At 50.2% G+C, this 23,247-nt stretch overlaps 4 protein-coding genes across 4 annotated transcripts; 3 read left to right on the top strand and 1 right to left on the bottom strand.

The window, feature by feature from the left end:
- Positions 1 to 65: 65 nt before the first annotated feature.
- Positions 66 to 13,939, bottom strand: N7516_007676 (AAA family ATPase midasin; the record flags this gene model as incomplete). Its single annotated transcript, XM_057220396.1, has 2 exons — positions 66 to 12,670; positions 12,730 to 13,939. The coding sequence occupies 2 exons, from the start codon at positions 13,937 to 13,939 to the stop codon at positions 66 to 68; spliced, it is 13,815 nt and encodes a 4,604-aa protein (XP_057074487.1).
- Positions 13,940 to 14,187: 248 nt separating this feature from the next.
- Positions 14,188 to 18,108, top strand: N7516_007675 (uncharacterized protein; the record flags this gene model as incomplete). The annotated part of the gene is given in 10 exon segments (XM_057220395.1): positions 14,188 to 14,306; positions 14,362 to 14,891; positions 14,950 to 15,053; positions 15,104 to 15,256; positions 15,307 to 15,421; positions 15,472 to 15,563; positions 15,614 to 17,066; positions 17,269 to 17,474; positions 17,528 to 17,674; positions 17,692 to 18,108. The coding sequence occupies 10 exon segments, from the start codon at positions 14,188 to 14,190 to the stop codon at positions 18,106 to 18,108; spliced, it is 3,336 nt and encodes a 1,111-aa protein (XP_057074486.1).
- Positions 18,109 to 18,916: 808 nt separating this feature from the next.
- N7516_007674 (uncharacterized protein) lies at positions 18,917 to 19,974 on the top strand (the record flags this gene model as incomplete). Its single annotated transcript, XM_057220394.1, has 2 exons — positions 18,917 to 19,416; positions 19,470 to 19,974. 2 exons carry the CDS (start codon positions 18,917 to 18,919, stop codon positions 19,972 to 19,974), a joined length of 1,005 nt encoding a protein of 334 aa, XP_057074485.1.
- Positions 19,975 to 20,626: 652 nt separating this feature from the next.
- N7516_007673 (YagE family protein) lies at positions 20,627 to 22,260 on the top strand (the record flags this gene model as incomplete). The annotated part of the gene is given in 3 exon segments (XM_057220393.1): positions 20,627 to 21,038; positions 21,050 to 22,123; positions 22,178 to 22,260. The coding sequence occupies 3 exon segments, from the start codon at positions 20,627 to 20,629 to the stop codon at positions 22,252 to 22,254; spliced, it is 1,563 nt and encodes a 520-aa protein (XP_057074484.1). The 3' UTR covers positions 22,255 to 22,260.
- Between the last annotated feature and the right edge of the window lie 987 nt (positions 22,261 to 23,247).

Genomic DNA, 23,247 nt, shown 5'->3' with positions numbered 1-23,247 from the left:
GAGGGAGAGATCATTTGTGGCGGACTCGTAGTGCGACCAGAGGCGGCGGGCTTCGTCTTGTGGGGTCAATGGGGGAGCGAAGAGGAGAGGTGGATCGCTGCGAGTTGCGTGTCAACTTCGTCGAGCTCCTCGTCCACTTCTTCGGTGCCCTGTGCTCCGTCTGCGCGATCGTGGGAGGATTGACCGCCAGGAATGAAGGCGCCCGCGGACTCGCCATCGGCAGGAACGGTCTCACGGTCTATCTGCATCTCATCCTCAAGCTGGTTGTCCACGGCGTCTTGCTGCTCGTCTGACACGTCTGGGAGAACATCGTTCTCACCAGGCTTGATGTCAGACTCCACACCCTTGCTTTGGTCGAGGGCTTGCGTTTGATCGTCATTTGCCTGTCCAAGGGCCTGGGTGTCTGCGGCATCTTCGTCATCCTTTAGGTGCTCGAAGTCTGCGTCGGCCATATCGGTGTCTTCGGGCATAGCCTGAGATTCCTCTTCCTGTTGGGACGGGTTGAGGATCTCCTTTTGTCGTCTGTGCCATTGCTCGAGGATATCACCGAGCTTCTTGAATGCCTGCATCTGAGGTTCATCTTGCCCTTGATCTTCGCCGCCCGCAGCGTCTCGGCTGGGCTGGCTCTCTTCGCTATCCTTGGCAGCACCTGTCTGTTGGTCGACATTGGCACTGGGATCAGTCGAGCCGCTCTCCTGCTGAGCGTCACCCGAGGCACCCTTTTCTTCATTTTGGTCTTGCTCGGCTCCGAGCCCGCCAGTGACAGCTTCGCTAGGAGCGACGTTGTCACCTGCGGCATCATCCTCATCACGCTGTGCGAGGAAGTCGTCTTGTTCAGGCTCCTCGGGATCTTCTCCGCCAGCTTCCTCTTCCTCCTCTTCTCCGGCTTCACCTTCATTGGTTTCCTCCGCATCATCGGCCATTTCTTCATCTTCCTCGCCTGGCACTTGATCCTCTGGGGCTGCCTCGGCGTCTTCTTCACCGGCATGATCATCCGCGTCTTCGACCTTCCCTTCTTCTTCGGGGGCAGGACCGAAATCATCGTCAAGATCATCCATATCATCATCATCCTCTCCATTGTCGTCCTTGCCTTCACCATCATCAAGTTGCATTTCCTCAGGAAGGTCAAGTGTTTCTTCTTCCTTTGCTTGAGGATCGGTGACATCCATTTCCTCACGGCCAACTGCCTCGCCCTCGTCTTCGGGGGCCTCTTCATCTTCTGTTTCTTCTTCTTCCTCTTCTTCTCCCTCCTTTTGCTTTTCCTCGCTCTTTTCGCCATCTTTGTCACCCTTCTCTTCCTGGGCAGCAGCTTGTTGTTCGGCCTCTGATTGGCCCTTTCCTTCTTCGTTTTCGGTATCCTTCTGCTGCTCATCGTTACCACCGTCCCAGAGCTTTTCGTCCACAGCACCTGTGTCAAGGTCATCAACGCTTCCGGTCTCTTCGTCGATATCGTCATCTCCTTCGTCGGCACTGTCGTCGTTCTCCTCCTCATCGTCCTTGCGATCCTCGGCATCACCTTCCAACTCTTCCTGATCCATGTTGACGGCATCCTTGGAATCATCCATCTCATCATCCCCGTCCTCTTTGTTGTTCTCTTGTTGCGCCAACTCAGTTAGATCTTCATCATCTCCAACATCCTTGCTGATATCTTCTGCGCCTTCGCCTTCACCGAGACCTGTTCCACTTTCCATCTGGCCTTCCTTGCCTTGATCTTGGGATGCTTCGGCAGGACTACAGAAGCCTTCCGAGGCGACCTGCTTGAAGGTCTTGGTCAGGATGTAGGATGTCTTGCAGATCTCGCGATGAACGGCAATGAACCGATCAGCCAGATCCCGGCAGATTTGGTAGTATCTGTTGGCGATAGGCAAGATACTGGTGATCAGTGCGGCAGCAACGGAAAGGCCGCCGGCGGAGTGGTCTTGCAGGCAGTGCAATTGATCAAGGACCTTCTCCAGCGCACTGGTGATCTCGGTGAGATGGATAGCCTTGATACCGCGAGAGAAGAACTCATCACTCCTGGACAGCAATCCTTCAAAGGTGATGGCAGAAGGCACATCCTTGAGTTTCTGGAGGCCAATGAGCATTTTGTCGATGGCTGTCAGGAGGCTGCTATCGAAGGCTTGGATGGATAGGGTGTTCTCGTCATTGGTCTCAGGGAGAGCAGGGATGTTTGCATTGACCCAAGGTGCGATCTGATCCAGCGCGAAGGACAGATCAGGGCGAGCTTGGCTCCATTGCTTCAAGTCAGCAGCCAATTCATCGAGCGAGGATTGGGACTGCTGCGCGATCTCGTAGTTTGCGTTAGATGCAATCCTAGTGGGAAGCATAGGAAGGGCTTCGTGCGACTTGCGTAGGCTATCGAAGGATGCTTTTTTGGTACGGAGCTGTTCCACAATCTTAGATGCATCAATTCCTGAGAACTTAGAATGGATTCCAATGATCATTGCAGCCAGTTCAAGAATAGGAGCCAACCAAGCCACGAGTCTGGCCAGATTAGTTCGCTCCTCCAAAGCAGAAGCATGGTCTTGTGACAGAGAGTTCGAAGCCGCTGTCCAGAGGTTCTGCACCTTGTCAAGCGTAGACTTCAACTTGCCCAAGCCGGTGAGGGCAGGCGAAATGACACCTCTCTGACGACGGACAGTGAAAATGAGATGCTCAATGGATCCCATGCTCCTGTGGACCTCGACATTGCTTAGCTCCTCAGAATAGTTGCGAGATGCTAAACGAGTCTTAGGCAGGAGATCCAGAAGTCTGTGGAAGTACCAGTCGGCACTCTGAACTGCAGTTGAGGTAGCAGCACCAGCCTCAAAGGCAGCAGCAGTGGCCAGAACTTGCGGAACCGTCTCTTGTGTTTCGATCACACTCGATCCAGCATTACGTTTCATGCCCATCTCATAGAGTTGCTTGAGGGTCTCAGCATAGAGACGGCGTTTCTGGGACTTGAGGTGCTGGACGTCGTCCTTGTTGTCTTCGTTCAAGACCTTGGGTGTCTTGGACTTGAACTCATTCATGCTTTCAATAACCGAGACAATGAAGCTGTCGAGGTCCTTCGCAATGTCGAACTCGGCTGGAATTGACGAATACAGATTCATCATGTTGCTGGCTGTTCCATCCGGCTTCTGGAATCTGAGAGCTCGAGTGGACCACAGGTTCTTGTCGTTTTGGCAAATGGCCATTGCCTCGGGGAATGTGGCAGTGGGGCGGACTGGCTCTGCTTGGGACATCGAAGTGATTTCCTCGGTACTTTCTGGAAGGCCTGCTTCAAGGATAGATTGAACCGGCTGGCCAAGGGCTGCACGGTACTTCCGAACCAACTTAAATAGCTTGACGTGCGATCTTCTGGCGCTTTCCTTCAGAGCCACGATGTTGACATCTTTCCAGCTTGCAAGCTGAATCTGCTCCTTGATATCCTTCTCAAGAACGGACCGCTTCTCCGTCAAATACTTGTCCACTCCGGGCTGGAAGGGTCCGTAGTGGTGGAGGAAGTTGTCCAAGGCAGAGACAAGCTTCTTGAGGCAGGGATAATCTGTGGTGAAAACTTCAAGCAACGCCTGGAAGTTGGCAACGAGCTGTAGACGGCGAGCAAACTGGCCCGTAGTTGTAGACTTGAAGAATTGCTCCAGGGTCAATACCAGGTTTTGCGTGTGTTCCGTCATGTCCTGTTCGCCTGCCTCGGCCATCATGATGGGAGCGCCGATAAGTGCTTCGTATGCGATGAACCACCAAGCACTCACCTCGTCCTCGCATCGCTCTTTCTCGATATCCAAGAGCTTGGCCCAAGTTGACAGCTCAAGACGACGCCAGCTAATGAGAGTGCTCGTAATCTCATCGTAGACAATAACAGCTGAATATTCTCTGCTGGCCACGGTCTGCCACTCGTGTACGAATGAATGAAGCTTTTCAACCTTGGTCATGAACTTGGCAACAGGCTCAGTGTGCTTGAACTGAAGGATTTCCACGCAGCATTGAATGACATCGGCGAGGACAGCATGTTCAGGCCAGGCCGTTTGAATTTGGGCAAAGCGGGCTTGAACAGAAAGTGCGAGCGCAACCAGCTTCCTTGCCTCTCCGAGATTCGAATCGGTGTAGAAGTTGTAATTCTTCTGTTGAGTGTTGGCTCCCTCGCCTATGGCATCATCAAGAAGCAGAAGAACTGCAGGAAGATGGGTTTGTGGTGAGATCGGCGAGAATGAGGTCTTGTTGTCAGACCAGATTGAGCCTAAAAGATGGCCGGATTGCTTCACGAAGGTAGTCAATGCAGTTCCACTGCGCTCATTCGAGACGATATTTGCATGAAGCGAAGCAAGGCGGAGAGCAATACTCTTAGGGTCTATGCGGTCAACACCAACGGTCGTTTCTGTGTCTTCGGCTGATCCTTCGTCGAATGTGGGGAAGAGTGCGTGTAGCTCGGCTTCGTTGACTTCTTCTTCCTCTTCCCAGGATCCCTTGAAGCGGTACAATTCTCCCTTTTCAGCCTCCTGTTCACGATCTTCTTCGAGCTTGGCCTTCCACAGTTGATGGAAATCAGCGAAAACACGACGAATGATCTCTCGTCCAGCCTTTGTATTCAGGATTGTGGAATCCGCATCCTTGGCGGCCCAAAGGGCCGACAATTCTTGAAGGCGCATTTCGTTTGCATTCTTCAGAGTGCCATGGGGCTTCTGATCGGTTTGAGTAAGAATGGGGTGGTGAATACCTCCTAAGAAGGGCGTGCGCTCGCTCAGAGACTGAATATCAGGGATATCGCTGGACTGTTCTGGTTGGCTAGAGGCCAAGAATACACCAAGGTCCAAAAGCTGCAAGAAACGAACCACAGGCACTGTGATATCATCATAAGCTCTGTAGTGAGTGCTGAGACGGCTGCTCAATTGTTTGATATTATTGCGCAGAAGCTGGATCATGTCTTGAGACTGCGAAGATTCGGCAGAGCGGACCATTTGCTCGGGGTCCCTTTTCAGAACAGAGTTGATCAAGTTGACAAATTCCCCCTGCAAGAGACTCAATTGGGACTGCTGGGGTCGGTTGACTAGTGAAGGAGGTGGAGCGGAACCTAGATCACGAATTTCGCTGTGCAAAAGTTCAGACCGGAGATTGGAAACCTGGCTGGTGAAAGATTTCTCAAAGGCAAGAATTGCCGCAGACTTGGCGGTGTATTCTTGTAGGCGTTGAGAGTGGCGTTTGCGCTGAACAACGAGACCGAGAGAAGGGTCAAATGTCTTGTCAGGCACGAACAGACGCAGAAGAATGACAGCCAGCTGTACCGCTGCCAGTCCAGCGGTTTGAATGCTCTGGTGCTGGCTTGATGGGTGTACTCGCAGGGACGAAATCAGGGCTGGAAGAGCCTGCTCAGCGAGGGGCTTGAGGAAGTGAGCATCTGGCAAGCTTTGGTCCAGCTCAACCTTGATGGGTGGCTGTTCAACACAAAGATCGCCATTTTGGATTGCCTGCAGTACCGAGATGAGATGCTCGGCTGAGCGAGGCTCGAAGAACTCCCGATGGCATGCCACCAGCTCGGCTGTAAGCTTGGCGGTAGTACGTCTGAGCTCCATGGACTGCTCTGTTGTGATCTGCCGAGTGCTCAGGGAAATAGCCTTGGAGAGAGCTTGTTTCTCTGCCTCAAGCATATCCATCTGTCCCAGTTTTGTATTGCCAATAGCTGTCAGCCTATCCAATAGAGACAGGGAGACAATGCCACCAGTAGCAAGCGCGGACTCGGATTTGCTTGGGGAGCCTGCAAATAGCGAGATTCTGTGAAGAATATTTGGCACATCGCTCTGGAAATTCGATGCGTCCAACGGACGAGCCGCACGACCAGCGAGAAGGGGCACGACTGTTTGAATGACCTTATCATTGACTGGGTTCCGGAAGAACGAGGAGATGTCGTGGTACTGGCAAAGAGCTTCGAAATCGTTGGCAAAGTATGGATACTCGGTTGACTCTGAGCGTCTAACTGCATGAGATAGCTCAGCCACAGTTTGTTTGATACCCTGGACAAGTACGTCACCATCAGCGCCATCCAAAAGGATGAATCGCTGGGCATCAATCAACGAATCGCGTACACGACTCAATTGAGACAATTCCACACGGGTTTGCAAAGCCAAATTCGTGAATTCCAAGACTGTTGACTCCAACTCGGTCAGAGAATCCAACTTGTCTTGAGAGATAGGAGTGACATGTCTCCAAGAATCCCAGATTCTTTGCATGCTAAGACCGGTCGTCAAAGCCCAGCCTTCCTGGAACCGATCCAGAGCTTGTGACAAAGCGACTTGAAGTGGTTTGAGGAGAGGCGAGGAGTCGAGTAACGACCCGCAAATCTTCCGGCCCATCTGGAGATAGACTTGGAATTCTCCTTCGTCAACCTGGCTCACCTCTGTGGCTCTGTAAATGTCCCGGCATAGACAGATCACGGTCCGAAGGGCTGTGACTATGACAGGGCCTTGGAGGGAAATCTGATCCAATGACTGAATGTAATCATACAGAGCCTGGCCACAATCAGACAAGAACGACGCAACAGGTTGTGTCGTGTCTTTCATCAACGCAGGGATCCGCTCGGATGCCAATGACCGCTCCAAACGTGTCATTTGGCTGGGCTTGAGCTCTTTGCCAGATACGTCGGCCTGAATCAAACCTTCCCTAAGGCGATGAATATCAAGTCTCAACTCTTGGAGATAGGCCAAGACAACCAAACTGGACCGGAAATCACTGGTTCCTGCGATAGCGATCAGAGGCTCGTTTGTGAGCGGATGAAGAGGCTGCAGCATTCCTCGGATACCAAGGTGAGCTCCTCCAAGCACAATCTCGCCGCTGGCGATATCAAGCGGCTTCCATTGGTTGTTGTCATGGAACAAAGAGGCATATCGCTGCAGAACATTGGATGGCTTCTCCTCTCCGTCGTTTCCGGAATTGATAGCCACACGGTTGCTTGGTGATTGTTGAAGGTAGGTCAGGTCCGCTGGTGACAGATGATCCAAGCACACCTCGAGAGCGTCTTCGAAGGCAGACGATGGCAGGGAGGTATCAAGGTTCCAAATATGGCGAAGTCGATAGAGGAACGATTCGCAGGTGTAGGATGGGCCTATGGTAGGTTGGATATCTTGCAGCTCGCTTGGCAAGAAGGAGATTTCGGTACAGCGGTTCCTCATGGCACGAGACAGCTCACCATTGCGGGGGTCCATGGTCAAGAAGATTCTGAAGTTGGGATGGGGCGTAATGACCTTGGCAGATCCATCCTCTGTCCGTTGCTCATTGAGAATGAGTGTTCCATTCGGCTCTGTCAAAGAATTCAATCGATCGAGGACAGACGGATTGCACAGGTTAGCATTGTCAAGAATAACCCAGTTTCCATGTTGAACAGCCTGAGTGAGTACACCTTCTGTCCATTCAAACCCAACCTTCATTTTATCGGATTGTTGAATAGCATTCAACAAGGTCTGGGCTCTCTCGAGGAATTGTTGGTAGGCCGGGTCAGAAGAAGACTGGCAAAGGCTGGAAAGCGAAGGGATGACCTTTTCCAGTGAGATATCTGCAGACTGGAAATGCTCGCAGATGTGTAGTGCGGAAATCACAACATCAGATACATCTCCTGAAGCAAAGCAATGGATGAGCTGGTTTCGCAAGAACATCTCAATATCATGGACAAAGCCTGAAACCTCTCTGCGATGATCGATTTGTTCAAACCCACCAATGAGATCCATGGTATCAGTGTCAGCACTCAGAGCCAACTCGACAAGGTTTGCACCGTTAACCGCTGCCAGCTTTCTGATGAGAGTAGTTTTACCACACCCGGCAGAACCCACTAGGATGCTCGGCCAGGAGTTATCGATACACAGGATGAGTGACTCGATAATGTGGAGGTCCTTTGGTAGAATCCTCATGTTTGGCTCGGCCAAGCGCTGCAGCAAAGGGTCACGGGTCAAAATTCCCAGACCGACCTGCAAGTACTCGGGTGTGAGGTTGTGGAAATAGCTCTTCATGCCGGTATCAGAGTCTGTGAAAACACGATCATAAATCTGAGAGACCACGTTACGATCCTCTTCGCTTCTGAATCGCTGGCTGATAATGACATCAAGGAAGTGCTTGGTCTGGATCTGCAGGTTTCCTCGATCGGCGAGTTGAAGCCATCGCTGGATATCACGCAGATTGACTTCCCATGGCCCGCCGATGGCTCCCAGCCGACGATCTCGGGTGATCGCTTGGTTCAGGAGAGAAATGAAATCGACCAGTCTCTCGGTCTGCACAGAGGGACTACCAGGGAAAAGCCTGGAACAAATCGTTTTCAAGTCATCATCAGTGAAGCTGTCCGCATAGACTACTGTGAATCGGTTGACGAAAGATGCAGGAAGACCCTTTCTGCCACCACCCTGGTGGTGAGGGTTCTGGGCGGCAAAGAGAACGAAATCGGGATGTCTCTTGAATGTTTGGTCCAGCTCAGCGATATAGACTTGCTGACGATGATCCAGGCAAGAGTTAAGACCTTCCAGGACAGATTGCGAGGCCAGGTTCATTTCATCCAGCAGAACCCAGTCACCACGCTGCATGGCTCGTAAGAATGGCGCGTCACGCCAAGTGAATTGCCCGACATCTCCTCCTTCCACTGGAACGTCTGAACCGAACAGATCTGTAAGATCTGTTTGTTCCGAGAGGTTAATTCGAGTGAGAGGTTTGCCGAGGGCTCTGGCCAGAGCTGTCACAAGTGTGGTCTTACCCACACCTGGACTTCCTTCCATAAGAATAGGCTTCGAGGACTGCAGACCACGAGCAATTCTCACAGAGTTGGCAATTGTGGTTGGCGCATCCATTGTGAACTGAGGATCGGGGTCTGCTGTGCCAGCCGTGGGGAGAGCGAATGGCCCAACGCGCAGAACGCCAGGTTCCGCGGAGACAGTGGTCGACTCCCAGTAAATCTTGGAAGCATCGACATTAAACAATTCGCTCAGCTTGTCGAGGCATGACTTGCGGTTGCCCTCGAGATTGTTGAGAGAGATGGCAAGCATTGCAGCAGGGTTGGCACCCAAGGTGTCAACGAAGACCATCGCGGCACCTTGTACGATAGCGAAATCAGTGTCTGCGCTTTGACAAGTGTTGACAAAGTCAACCCAGGCCAGAAGATCACGAATGGAGAGCGATGTGGCGGAGGTGTTTTGGAAGGTAACTTTGAACCACTTGGCGAACTTCAGCATAGCCTTTGCCACACTCTCCTCCTTCAGGTTCAATCTCTGTGAGAGAATTGGCAGGATATCCTCATCTTCAGACAGCTGAGGCGCCCAGATTTCAGTCATACGATTGCGAAGAGCAGCCGAAAGCTCACGTTTTCCGTAATCACCACCGGGGTTCATAGTGGATAAGAATTGGAATCCACCATCTGCCACAACCATTGAATCAATGGGGCCCTTCTCGGCGAGGAGAATCGACCTAGCGGGTTCGAGAACACTGTTAAGTCTTTCAAGAACGGAGTCGTCTGCAAGAGAAATTTCGTCAAGAAGGAAGAATTGACCGGTCTTCATGGCGGTGATCAGGCTTCCGTCGGACCATTCAAACAGGGCATTGCAACGAATAGCGTTCTTCTCAATCTTCTGCAAAAGAAGTTGATCCTTGGCTTGACGCTGCTCCGCAGTCAATGCTGTGAATTCCTGCTTCAAGTCATCGAAAGATGCGTCGCTTAGCTGCCCGTGAAGGAGCATCTGAAGATCATCTACAAGCTGCTTCTCAATTGCAGCCCGGTTTCGGATGGGCCGTTGAGCACCAATGATGTCACCGGTCTCCAAATTCACATGAGCGTTGACAATGAACAACTCACGTCGGAAAGCTTCAGCGACGGCCTGGCACAGTTGGGTTTTACCACAGCCAGTTTCTCCGACAAGAAGGACCGGCTCGTTGTTCTTGAGGGCCTTCGAAACGAGAACAAATAGACGTCTCATGGCTTTGGTCCACACAATACCGGCCGGAAGCTCGCCCATCCCGGGGGCATTCTTTTCCAGCTCTGCAGAGCTATACAAAGTATCCTCGTCCAGCTTTACCTTCATCACCTCCTCGATCACAGCCTTAACCGCGGCTTTCTCTTGGGGATTGCGAACACGTTCGCCGAGAAGCATATAACCGTTGACTGCTAGCTGCTCGCGATCATCGGCATCACGAAGAGCCCATCGGAAAAGATCACGCAAAGTGGCGAAACTGTTCTTTTGCTCGAAGAGTCGATTAGACTGGCGCAACAAGGACAATTTCCGGTAGACAGCAACAATCCGTGTGCAGAATGAGGGGGCGATTTGAGAACGTTCCTTCAGGATAAATTCCAGCTCGCTTTCTGGAATATCATCGAAGTGCAGCTCGAGGAAGCGGTTCCTGAAGGCACGGGACAGTACCTTTCGGCCACCGTACAGACCAGCGGGATTTTGCGTAGCGAAGAGCATGAAGTTAGGGTGCGGGTGAACGACTTCTTGAGTTTCGGGAATGAAAAGCTCGCGGTTATCGTCGAGGAGTCGGTTAAGGGCTTCGAGAACATCAGAAGGCGCCAGATTCAGCTCATCCAGTACAATCCAATAACCGTTCCGCAGCGCCTCCACCAACACACCCTCTTGATAACGCAGGCTTCCATCGTCCGAGGAGATGTAAGAACCCAAGTACTCTTGCAGATCTGTATGCTCGTGGTTGTTGATTCGTACGAATTTGTTTCCAGACACCTTTGCCAGATACTCAATCATACTCGTCTTTCCGACTGATGTTGGACCTTGAAGCAAAACGGGGAATCGCCGGGTTGAACTGGCCCGGACCAAGTTCTTGAGATTCTTCTCGATGAATGGGGTGATAATGTAGTGGGGTTGCTCCTCCGGAATCATAGGACCGCGGCGCATCCAATAATGCTTGAATTGCACATAAGCGTTGCCATCCGTTGGTGGGCGAGGGGTCTGTCCGAGAAGAGACTTGGCGTTCTTCGCGTTTCCGAATATATGAAGCTCAAGCAGAGGAATCAAAGCTTGTTCGGAAACCAAGCTCAGCACAGTCAAGAAACTCATACTGAAACCCTCAAACATTGCCCTGCGTAGCCCATAGACGTGTGCGTGGTCGATAACATAGATCAAAGCACGCACAAGAGTACGGATACTGAAATGGGGTCGCTGTCCAGCTCCGTCGGTAAGCTTGTTCTCGTTGCTGAGCTTCTTGGTCACCATGTAAAGCTGTGCGAGGTCTGGCACAGCACGCTGGTCACTGATTGTCAAATCACCCAGGTATTTCTGAATCAAGGCCAACAAATCATCCAAATCACTATCAGGCGAGTGCACGTAGAATTCGGTGAACCGGGAACGCAGACCTGGGGGTAGATCTCTCTTTCCGGCATCTGTTGCAGGGTTCATAGCACCGAAGATACGGAATTCCGGGTGGCCGAAGACTCTCTCAACATCGCCAGCCTCGGAGAGAAGAACAGATGGTGTCCCCTCACTGCCATGGTGCAGAAGACTGGCAATATTCTCAAGTGTATCAGGGGAAGCCAAGTTTACTTCATCCAGGAGAACCCATTCGCCGTTTCGCAGAGCTCTCACAATCTTACCTTGGACAAAGGCAAAGGCAAATTTGGCATCACCTTGTGAGACCTGAGCCTCGAAATCTCCGAGCTGGGTCGCGAAGCTCTCCCATCTTTGCCGCAAGTGCTGATATTTGGGAGAATCCAACTTCCGTTTTTTGGCTGGCTGCTCATCGCCATTTTCGGCTGCGGCATTGGGGGGGTTGAACACGCCGTTTGCAAGACGAACGGCTTCATGCCACAAGGTCACCAATCGTACCCAATTAGAAGATGCGGCACTCTTCGATATCGAGGACAAGAACTTCTGGTTCTTTTTGGCGGAGAATGTCAGTTCAAAGAGCTGGGTGAATTCATCCAGCATTGGAACTGCCATTGTACGGATGTTGACGGGTTTGAACCCACCCAGCAGATCAGTGCTTTCACTCTGTTGTGACAAATTCACTACTGTGAGTTTCTGACGCATTAAAGATGCAAGATGCTGGATGACTGTGGTCTTTCCGATACCAGTTTCTCCCACAAGTAAAACAGGCTCTGCCATCTGGATTGATGCAGCTACCTGTTCCATGAGGGTCAATGCCGCTCGGGTGGGAGCAAATCGTGAAGCTGCTGCGGCAAGCTTCAATGCAGATCCACTTGGTACCTTGATCTTGTTGCAGGTTTCTCTGCCAAGGACAAGGCTGTTGTTCTTATCAGTATAAGAGGGAGTACGTTCATTGAGACAGTATTGCGCTCGCTGGGGAGATATCTGAAGCGCTTCGGCCACAACGGCGGCGAGAGTGTTCTGCATCGACTTCTCGGGCAGATATTTGAGGAACACGTCAACAATGTCGAGGAATATTTCATCCTCGGTACCTTCTGACGTGGGCTCATAGCCAGTCTTCGCACCCATGCGGTGTAGACGATTGTGCAGACGGCTGCACAACTTGATCAAATCGCGGAAGCCTGGGGTACGACCTTGAGAGCCCTTGATTGCAAGACTTCCATGGAATGCAGAGCATACTCGTCCATATACGTTCATAAGAGTTGGCACACGAGACTCAAGCAGGGGGAACTTTTCCAGGATGACATCACGCATCTCATCCACAGGGAGAGACTTGACTTGCACTCTCTCCCAGAGTCTGCTTCCAAGCATCGAAGTGCCCGGTGCGATCTCCTCTCCGGCAATGTTGTACGATGACTTCATGGTTGCGATGATTTTGAAGCCCTCAGCACACTTGATTCGCTCCCTCCGGCTTGGGATGGTGAGTTCCCCCTCTCAATGATCGGCAAAATGAGACCCATTACTTCAGATGGGGCACGGTCAAGGTCTTCAATCAACACCCAGCGACCTTCGCGTGCAGCCTTGGTCAATACACCAGGCTGCCAAGAGAAGGATCCGGAGGCAGATGAAGTGGCATACATTCCAAGCAGACTCTTCGCATCTGTCTGCTCATTCAGGTGAAGCGTAACCATAGTTTCGGCTTGCCCCATCGTGGCAGCAATGTCGTTAATCAAAGAGGTCTTCCCGGAGTTGGGCAAACCAACCAGCTGGATGGGTTTGTACCCGAGTAATGACCCTGCAATCCGGCGCAGGTTCTCAACTGTGGTCGAGGTCTTGACGACAGACGAAGGAGTCGGGGGCGTATCTTTCAGTCTGGGAATCAAAACTCCGCAAATCTCTGCGGTCTTGGTTGTGAAAGATTCCCGTGTCCTCTCGATCAACGCCAGAGTGTTTATTTCCGTCCTGGCAGACCTCTCGGTCTGGAGAATTCTTCCAAGAGTCTCCCATCGTCGCTCTTCCCACAATCCCAGCACACGGTAATCGATCAGAGTGCCTTCCCACTCTCCCTCTATAGGTTCAGTCCCAGTATTGACGCGGACCATCTTTTCGGTTGCCGCATCTGCTGCGTGCATATATAAGGCAAAGCATCGTACAGCAAGGTATCGTGTTACTCGGTCTTGAGATTGGAAGAGGGACTGAAGTTGAAGCGGCGAAACGATGGGAGAGAAGGTTTCAAGATCAAACGAAAGAAGTCGGAAGAGGGCGAGGAGTAGAAGTCTAATGCTAGGTTGGTCCAACTGTAGCAGTGTTAATTCCTTCGAAACGGCCAAAGCCGCCAAAGGTCCAGTCTGTGATGAGGCATATTGACTGGCAAGCGACCGCAGATGCGGCGCAAATGGTAGAATCTGCGCGAATGCCGCTAATACATGAATATAGTCGGCATGTAAATCCGATTGAAGCCATCGGGCTGCAAGATCGACAAAAATCGGTTCGTAGAGTCTAAAAATGCTCTCTGTAAATTCGTTGTTTAATGCGCCAAGAGCAAGCGCGTGGAGGTGTTGAGTCCCCGATGCAGTCCGAATGAAAGTCGAGATTCCACTCGGAAGCTGCTCGAGCAGTTCAGACTCAGTAAGAGTCCTCTCATAGACCGGCCTCCGATCCATGTTTAATCCGGTCGTAAGAGAAACTGTGAAGTTTGAAACAAGAGAAGAAATCCCGCTTCATCGGCTTTCGCTCCAACTTTTTTTCTTTCTGCCGTCTGTGGCGCAGCCCCGCCTAGACTTAGATCATACCGCCTTTGATCGCGGAGCTTGCGCCACACCTGCGCGTCCGACAAAGTTGTCCTTGAAACTAGATCGTTTTTACGAGGAGATGCTAATATTGGGATATCGTGGTTCATTTATGTTGCACGATGCCAATGAGCGGTCAGGGCTCGGGTGGTGAGGGCCAATCTGGGACGCAACTAAGAGCTGATCAGATTGTCCCTCAGCCTCAAGAAGTGAATCGGGAAGCCGAGGGGTTAGATGAACCGTATGCCTTGGAGACTCCACCTTTCGTTATGGTTCTGACTAGGTCATTAATCTAGTATCTCCTTCAAGCGAAAACAAAAACAGCGATCACGGTTCAGTTTATCTAACCTCCTCTCCTCTCCCGCCGGCGGATTGGATACTAGCTTTGGCTCTCCGGCGCCGCAGGGTGGTCAGAACGGCGATGCGTCGCCCCTCGATCCTTATGCGCCGATAGGATTCGATAGCGGTGCTGAAGCATCAAAAGATGGTGCGCCGTTAGACTGGTATGTGGAAGGCCCGGGACGACGTGTGGGTTACGACGACTTTACCGCTATCGATTGGATCTACGAGTATACCAAAGAACGGCAAAGGAAACGGCTTCTTTATTCGAGTGGACAGGGCCTATTGGGCCATGCTCGCAGACTCCTTGACGCAAGCAATGTCTGGTTGGTGTTGATTGCGACAGGCATTGCTGTAGGAATAATCGCAGCTTCTATCGACATTACAACGGATTGGCTGGGTGATCTGAAGTCCGGCTATTGCAAAAATGGAAGTGGAGGTGGCAAATTCTATCTAAACAAGAGCTTTTGCTGCTGGGGTCTCGATGGTAAGCCGATATTGTCAAGTCTCCATGAGTCTCACTGCTGAATTTGGATTTGCTATAGATCACTCCAAGTGTCTGGACTGGACACCTTGGGGAAATGCATTAGGAGCAAACTCCAGTGGAGGAACATATGCGATTGGGTACATCTTCTACGTTGTATTTTCGGTAATGATATCTCTGGCTCTTACCTTTAGGGCTCTATTGACAATATCTAGGTTTTCTTTGCTGCATGTGCTTGCTTCCTGGTGCGAAATTATGCCGTTTATGCTCGACACAGTGGAATCCCTGAGATCAAAACGATCCTCGGTGGAACTGTTATCCGACATTTCATGGGGCCATGGACGCTTGCCATTAAATCACTGGGCCTAGTGAGTCAAGCTTCTTCTTGTTAGAAGGCATATTTGCTAACAACGATCAGTGTCTCTCTGTTGCATCCGGTCTATGGCTAGGTAAAGAAGGCCCACTTGTGCATGTTGCATGCTGCTGCGCGAATATTTTAATGAAACCTTTCGAAAGCCTGAGAGGTAATGAAGGTATGTTATTAAATTCTCTATCTCTCTCCGCGCGTTTACTGATCTCACAGCTCGTAAACGAGAGGTCCTTTCTGCGGCCGCCGCGGCAGGTATCTCAGTCGCATTCGGGGCACCCATCGGGGGTGTTCTGTTTAGTTTGGAGGTATGAGCTATCGTCGATCTCGTTCTGTCTACTTTGCTGATTTTTCCAAGCAACTGTCATATTATTTCCCCGACAAGACAATGTGGCAAAGCTTTGTCTGTGCTATGGTCGCAGCTGTTACTTTGCAGGCCTTGAATCCATTCCGGACAGGTAAAATTGTGTTGTATCAAGTCACCTACACTCGAGGCTGGCACCGCTTCGAAATTATCCCATTCATTATTCTTGGTATCATTGGCGGTCTCTATGGTGCATTCCTCATCCGCCTGAATACGAGAATCACCAAGTGGAGGCGAGCTCGAACTTCCTCTCGACCAATCATCGAAGTGGTCGTCGTGGCTCTCATTACAGCTTTGGTCAACTATCCAAATCACTTCATGCGAGCTCAGAACTCGGAGCTTGTTCAGTCGCTGTTCGCCGAGTGCAACAGTGTGACATATGATCGATTTGGCCTTTGCGCAACGGGATCTGCCTCAATCGGCGTGGCAATCTACCTGGTCATAGCTGCTTTATTTGCCTTTTTCTTGGCTTCATTGACATTTGGGCTCGAGATTCCTGCGGGTATTATCCTTCCTTCGGTCGCTATCGGTGCTCTCTACGGCCGTGCTCTAGGCATTATAGTCCGCTTGTGGCAAGAATCTTATCCGCAAGCATTCCTATTTGTCAAATGCGAGCCAGACATTCCATGTGTCACACCTGGCTTATATGCAATTATTGGGGCTGCTGCTGCTCTTGGTGGTGCTACTCGAATGACTTTGTCGATTGTCGTTATCATGTTTGAATTGACTGGCGCGTTGACCTATGTGATCCCGATCATGATTGCGGTCATGTTGTCCAAGTGGTGTGGTGACATCTTTGGAAAGCGAGGTATCTACGAGTCATGGATTCGACTAAACGAGTATCCTTTCCTCGACCATCGCGATGACACTACTCCGCCAGATGTATCTGCCCACCGGGTCATGACAACCGTGGATGATATCAGCATCATTACTGCCACCGGCCATACTATTGCCTCGATCCGCAGCCTTCTAGCTAACACTACATATCGCGGGTTTCCCGTAGTCTCAGACACCTCGAGTCCCATCCTGCTAGGCTACATCACTCGCAATGAGCTTTCTTTTGCTCTGAAATACTCAACTTCTCCTACGGCCCGCAACCTCTCCGACGAGACACAGGTTTTCTTTTCGCATCAACCTTTTGCGGACCCTATCGATACCCTTGATCTACGACCTTGGATGGACCAGACACCCATGACCTTGAACAGTAACATCACTTTCTTGATTGTTTTACGCATGTTCCAACGCCTTGGCTTGCGTTATGTGCTGTTTGCCAATAAGGGCATTCTACAAGGACTACTGACCAAGAAAGATGTCTGGTCGGTGCTGAATGGCGTGGAATTTCGCCGAGAAGAAGCGCTTCGAGGCGATGAATTCCAGGATTTTGGAAATCATAATGAGGCTGAAGAGGTTGGTCTGCTTGATGGGAATGATACATCCAGTCTTGGTAGTTCGTTGAGGCGGGATTCTCTTTGATGATATTTGCAACCATCTTACTCTGTATATCCCCATTCTGTTACTATCTTCACGAATATTCACTCCCAAGTAAATGCCAGAGAAGTTCTTACAAATAAAATTGTGGCTTTGCCCCACCGCCTCCAACCCCACATCTTTCTGTCAATTTTTAACCCTGACCGCCCTCACGTTTACAGCTACCGATCTTCCTACCCTCAAGAAAGCCAAAAAGTCAGAAGATAAAATGATGATCGATCCTTTTGAGGTGCGCATGCGCTTCACTACACAGCTGCAACACCTCAGTGCTGCTGTTACATCGTCGCAGAAGGCCGCCCATTATGCATTGAAGTATCGTGACCTCGATGAGGATCTTCACTCATGCATCCTAGAGCAGCTTGAACGGGTAAGAGCTCCAATTTCCCTTGTGTTGATTTACTCTCACCTTGTGTACGGTAGAACAACATGAACAATCGCGCGAATATTATGTATTTTATTGAACACCTCTGCGAAATGGCCCTCAAGGAAAATTACCTCCCATATGTGCGCATGATGCAGCGAGACATCCTGCGCGTAGTGGACTCAGTTGTTCCCCCGATGGCACCGGTGCAGCCAATGTCAAGCATGTTCGCCACGTTTTGAAAGGTCTCCAGGCGAAGGAAGTTCTCAGCGCCGAAACCGTGGCCGACATCGACGCCGCCCTAAAAGACCGCGATTCCCACCCCTCCCACCTGGATCTTGAACAGGATGAAGGCACCCAGGGAGGCAGCAGGTCCAAGTCGGAGAAACCCCAACTGCGCCTTGACAAGAAGCAGATCGAGCAGCGCATTGAGGAGGACCGTGAGCGCAACAAGCGTCAGCGCGAGAGCATGTGGGCCATGACTGGCAATGATCGCGACGAATATAATCAGATGTGGGAAGAGCTCAGCCCCACTGGGGAGGATGACTTTATCAGATCTCGTGAGGAAGCCCTGGAACGCGCCGAGTGTGTCCGCAAACACGAGGAGTTCTATAAAAACCAATACGGTATCAAGGAGTAATGATTTGGTGGGCATATTGTTTGCTATGCTTTACATTATGATTTCCGGTATTTGTTTATGGTCTAGGCGTTTAACTCGGGACTCTGCAGCGTTCTGGTCTTTTAGGAGTTTTATACAGCGTGGTATCACTTGCATCTGGTTGCACAATATTCAAAGGTCATGCCGTATGACTGAATTTTCAACTTTTTCAACTTTGAACTTCCAAGCTTGCCATATTTATTTTGACTCACCGTACTCCCTTTGAAGGGGCTGAAGGATTATTGTTTATCTCAACAGGCTTGCCGTACAAACAGTATATAGAGGTTATACTTCATTGCATATGTATTGTTCGCCCCACAGCTAAGGACTAGTGGATCTATCAATTCAATTTGAGCAGGGAAATACCAAAAGAATTGAGTCTTATACTATAATATACTGAGGTTTGGCTTCGATGCTTGTGTCGGAGATTGACATGGCCTATATATATTTTGGACCTAGTAGTATAAATTTGTCGTTTGCGCAGATATTTGGGTCTAGAAGATGCTCAGATATTCCTCACAAAGCATAAATTTGATTTTAAATACCAGACGGAGAGGATTTTATTAATTTAAAAGAAGATAGACACTACTTGCTCTCCAAGTGAAGGTGAAGTAGACGTAAATGAAGTGAAGTGATAAGCCCTGGAGCGGAGAGTTGCTTATCGTCTCCGCTCTCGGGAAATCCTGATCGCCGAGAGATTTTTTATTTTTGCTTCACCTCTTGACCAACACGAGGAATCGTTTCCCCCATTCGGGTTTATTACTTTATTTCTCAACTTCCTTTTCACTCTATGTTTGCTCACCTGGTCACTGCTGCCAAGGGTCTATTTACGCGACAGCCCGAAGAAGAAGAGTCCCAACCCGCAGGCACCTCTGCCACCAATTCTAAGATGGTGGCAGCTACCCGACGAGGGGATGTTACGCCCGAAATTGCGGGTGGGAAGCGCAAGGCACACTCAGCCGGTGCTAGCAAGACCGAAAACAAGCAGACCAAGCGGAGAAGAAGAAGCGATCCGAAGGCTACTGGAACCGATCAAGATGCTACGAAACCTACCCCAGCAGAGAAATCTACCGTAATTGGCGATAAAGCACCTGCAGGGAAGAAGATTCGATTCGGTAGCGAAGAACCCGAACCAGTCGAAACACAACCAGAAGAAATCTCGGAAACACCAACCCAGGATGACGACGACGAAGACGATAGTGACGATGATGCGCCAGAGACCATTGATAACTCTGCCCAGCTATTGAAAATGAAGGAGCAGGCCAAGAAGCAAGAAGCAGCCAAGCAATTGTACGTGTGATTTCTTACGTTTGGCGAAGAATTTTGACTAATGATTTCTGTAGAGAAGAGCAACTGAAGAGAGAGAAGCGACGGAAACTCGATGAGCGTCGCAAGTTGCAAGCCAAATCGATTGTTAAGCCCAGCGAGGCTCCAACTGATGACATGCTTTCCGAAAGCACGGCTACTCTCCAAGGCACAACTACCCAAGATGCACGACGAGCCGCTCTTCCTGCTTTGCTTCCTGATGACATTTTGAACGCCGAGTTCGCCATTCGCCCTCCCACGCCCCCAGCCGAAGATCAATTCGTCATCCCGAAGAAGTCAAATAAGCTGCGATTCTTGGATAAGCAGGACAAGCTTCCCAAGGATATCAACATGGGCGATGTCTCTATCCGGGTGCTCGATGCGCCGTCCTCCAAGAAGTCCTCCAAGCCCGTGCTCGCCCCTAAGATTTCCAAGGCCGGACGGAACCTCAAGGGTAGCATGCTTCAGAAAACCCGTGTCGCAGCTCAAAACAATGGGCTCCGACAGAAGGCAGGCGGTCCTTCTGGATTTGTTCGCCGGTGAAATGGAAAACTTTGTACGGCCATTAAAAGCGATTTTTGTTCAGTGACACACATCTTCAAATATAGCTGGAAGTTACATCTACGACCTGCCAGTTGTCAACGGGGGACATGCTCGCTTGCATCGACTGATGTTCCTCTCCTTTCCTCTCCGGGGGGGTTCGATGCCCCATTGGCGCAAATCGAAAGTCGGTGTCAACTGGACATGCAACCCACCCCGCATCCACCTGGGCACTGCAGCCATTTTGTGATCAGTCATTATTGAAAGTAGGATTTTTGTCCAAGTGTTACTCGGGTTGCATGGTGTTCGGCGGGAGTAGAACCTGGTCTGTATTCAACTTTGGGGGGAGTTATGTATATAGGATTCAGTCAATTATGCCCAATAATGTCTGGCAATAAATTCATTCAAAAAGAAGATATAAACATAGAAATCCCCGATATCTTTGAAATATAAAAATGAATTGATACAAAGCGCCAAGGACTGGACCCGGACCGATTCTCGGATTATTAAGGCGGAAACATCGAAAGCTTGGAAGCTTGCCAGAGTCCTCTTTGACCTTTTTTTTTTTTACATCACTCTTTGCTTTTCTTCTACCTCCAATCCCATTAGCCAATGGCACTTGTTATCTAACTATACACCTTTCATTCCCTTTACCATGGCGCCTGACGCAGAGAATTCTCCTCTGCTGCCGCAACATCAGAACTCGGCCTCCAATACGTCACCACGTGCAAACCGGACGCCGCGGTCGGTATCCTTCAATCCGCTCACACAAATCAGCACCTATGGCAGCACAGCCTCTACTTCCGATCCTACATTCCGACCCTTACAAACAGGCTCACCTCCTGTGCAGAATGTCAACGCCCAAGGAGGCCAGCCCCGTCCCGGCAACCAGCCCATGCTCTCAGCATTGAACAGCAAGCTTCGTCGTCGCAATAGCCATGGGGCTCCCTTCAACCCATTATCGAATCCACCACATGTCGCATCTAAGATTGGACCACAGCGAACAACGAAAAAGGCGCAAAAACTAAAACTGCTGCCGGACCCTGTGACGGAAGAGGGAGAGGGGGGTCTGATGGAGATTTCCCTCGGGATGTCTACTCACAAATCACTCGCATAAAGGACCCCGCTGCACGAAGCCATGCTGCACGACTGGGTAAAGCCGACCGCGATCGCATACCCCGAGTGACAGCTTACTGCACGGCCAATTCGTATCGACTCGAAGGCGTCATCAAATTTCTTAAGTCGCGGAGCAAGACTCGCGGAGCCAACCCCAAGTTGTATGATGAATGCGTCTACTCCCCTTTTGATTACCAGTACGAAGAAAAGCAGAACGCACGATTATTTCAGGATCAAAATGGCAATGGACACCATGACAGACGACCTAGTGAAAGAAGATATTCGGATAGTGCGGTGGAGGTTGAAGACAATAAGAAGACCAGAAGGGAGGATTTGATTGATCTGCACGAGGAGCGCAGTCACTCAAATGATAACGAACAAGTAGTCGTCAAGGACACTCCTGATATTGACACCACAATCCATACACCCGAGATATTCCTCTTCGACTACGGAACGGTCGTAATATGGGGAATGACGCCTGCGCAAGAATCAAGATTCTTGTCCGATATCTCCAAATTTGCGACCTCCATATTGAGTCCTGATGACACTCAGATTGAGAACTTCAATTTCTACTATGCGCGCGAGTATCAGGCTAGGATCTACAACGACTTCATCTCTCTTCGCGACCCGCGCAACAATATGGTCAAGTTAGCGATCTCTCATGCTCTGGCCCAGTCGGTCAAGACTTCGCTTTTCGAAGATCTTGTGTCAGAAACAATCACCGACACTGCACCGCTACCTGCCCAGATTGCGCAAACCGGAAGCGTCAATCTCACCCGTCGGCAAATCAACATGCAGATTGGAGAGCTCTTCATTCTCCGCATCAATATTCACTTGCAAGGATCTGTCCTCGATAGCCCGGAACTCTTCTGGGCAGAGCCGCAGTTGGAACCTGTCTACCAGGCAGTGCGAAGCTACCTGGAGATGGACCAGCGTGTCAGTCTTCTGACGGAACGGTTGGATGTTATTGCGGATCTTCTTGCAGTTTTAAAGGATCAATTGACACATCGCCACGGCGAGTATCTCGAATGGATTGGTAAGTCTCCCTCCAGTTATGATTTCCAACACCGACCCATCTAACAAATATCAGTTATTGTCTTGATCGCCGCAGAGATTCTCGTGGCTGGAATCAACATTGTTGTCGATCTCTACGCTGGAGTAGACTAGAGTGACTATCTACGCTCGTCTCGACCAATCAGTTATGCTGCGAATATTAGTTTTTAATGCTATGTATTACCAGCATATTGCTTATGTGCTTTGGCATACAATCCATTCGCGGTTCTACATTGACAATCGCTCAGCCCAGTATGCCAGAGGCAAACATCCGAAAACTCATGGAACTCGCCCGACATAGGATTCGAATTCACCCGCCGTGTCTAATCTTCCTATGCTACCACCACCTCCTGCTATCTGTATCATCTTTCCAGGCTCGTTGTGTCTTCACATGTACATGACAGAAGACATTCATACCCAAATAATCATATCCCATTCTTGTTCCTAATAATGTGCTTTCTTTTTTTCTTTCCCGGTGGTATTGGAGTTGACGTGGGTTCTTTCGCGGAGAAACGGCGTTGGAAAACGGCGTTGGAAATCTGCACAGATGGTGTCAATCGATTCAAAATGCTATTGATCTTACTTTGCCGAATTACTCTGCAAGCTCTTTCTTTCAAATGGAACCAAGTTATTCGTAGTCCGTACATTTTACCAACCGTAGATAGCATTGGAACTATTGAGGCCTCCCAAATCTCAAACAGCGGCAGCTGAGCTGTACTCCAAAGCCCATAGATCCCCTTGAACATACATTGTCATTAGCATTCTCTCTTTTCCCCTTGCTCTGTCTCTATCCACAGCATTAACTAATAACAACTAAACAGAGTCTAGATGAGCGTTGTCAAAAAAGCCGCAAGGAGGAGCCAGTAGCTTCAACCATACTTTCAGCGTGAGATTTCTCAGACGAAATTCGTATCAGACATAGACGCCAGAAGACCGTAGAATCAAGGCCGACCAGAAGTAAAAACAAATAAAAACCTTGAAAATAGACCAGCACCGCATCCGAACCCGATGCATAAAAAAGAAACCCCCAAAGAAAAAGAAAGCAAACAGAACAGCGAAGAGTCACCGTCACAACTCTGCAAAGCCCTAAAAGCAAAGAAAAAGAAA

Source organism: Penicillium verrucosum, assembly GCF_028828655.1.
Source record: "Penicillium verrucosum strain IBT 35672 chromosome Unknown utg000002l_segment0_segment0, whole genome shotgun sequence".
Classification (NCBI taxonomy): Eukaryota; Fungi; Ascomycota; class Eurotiomycetes; order Eurotiales; family Aspergillaceae; genus Penicillium; species Penicillium verrucosum.
This window is presented reverse-complemented; position numbering and strand designations above follow the sequence as displayed.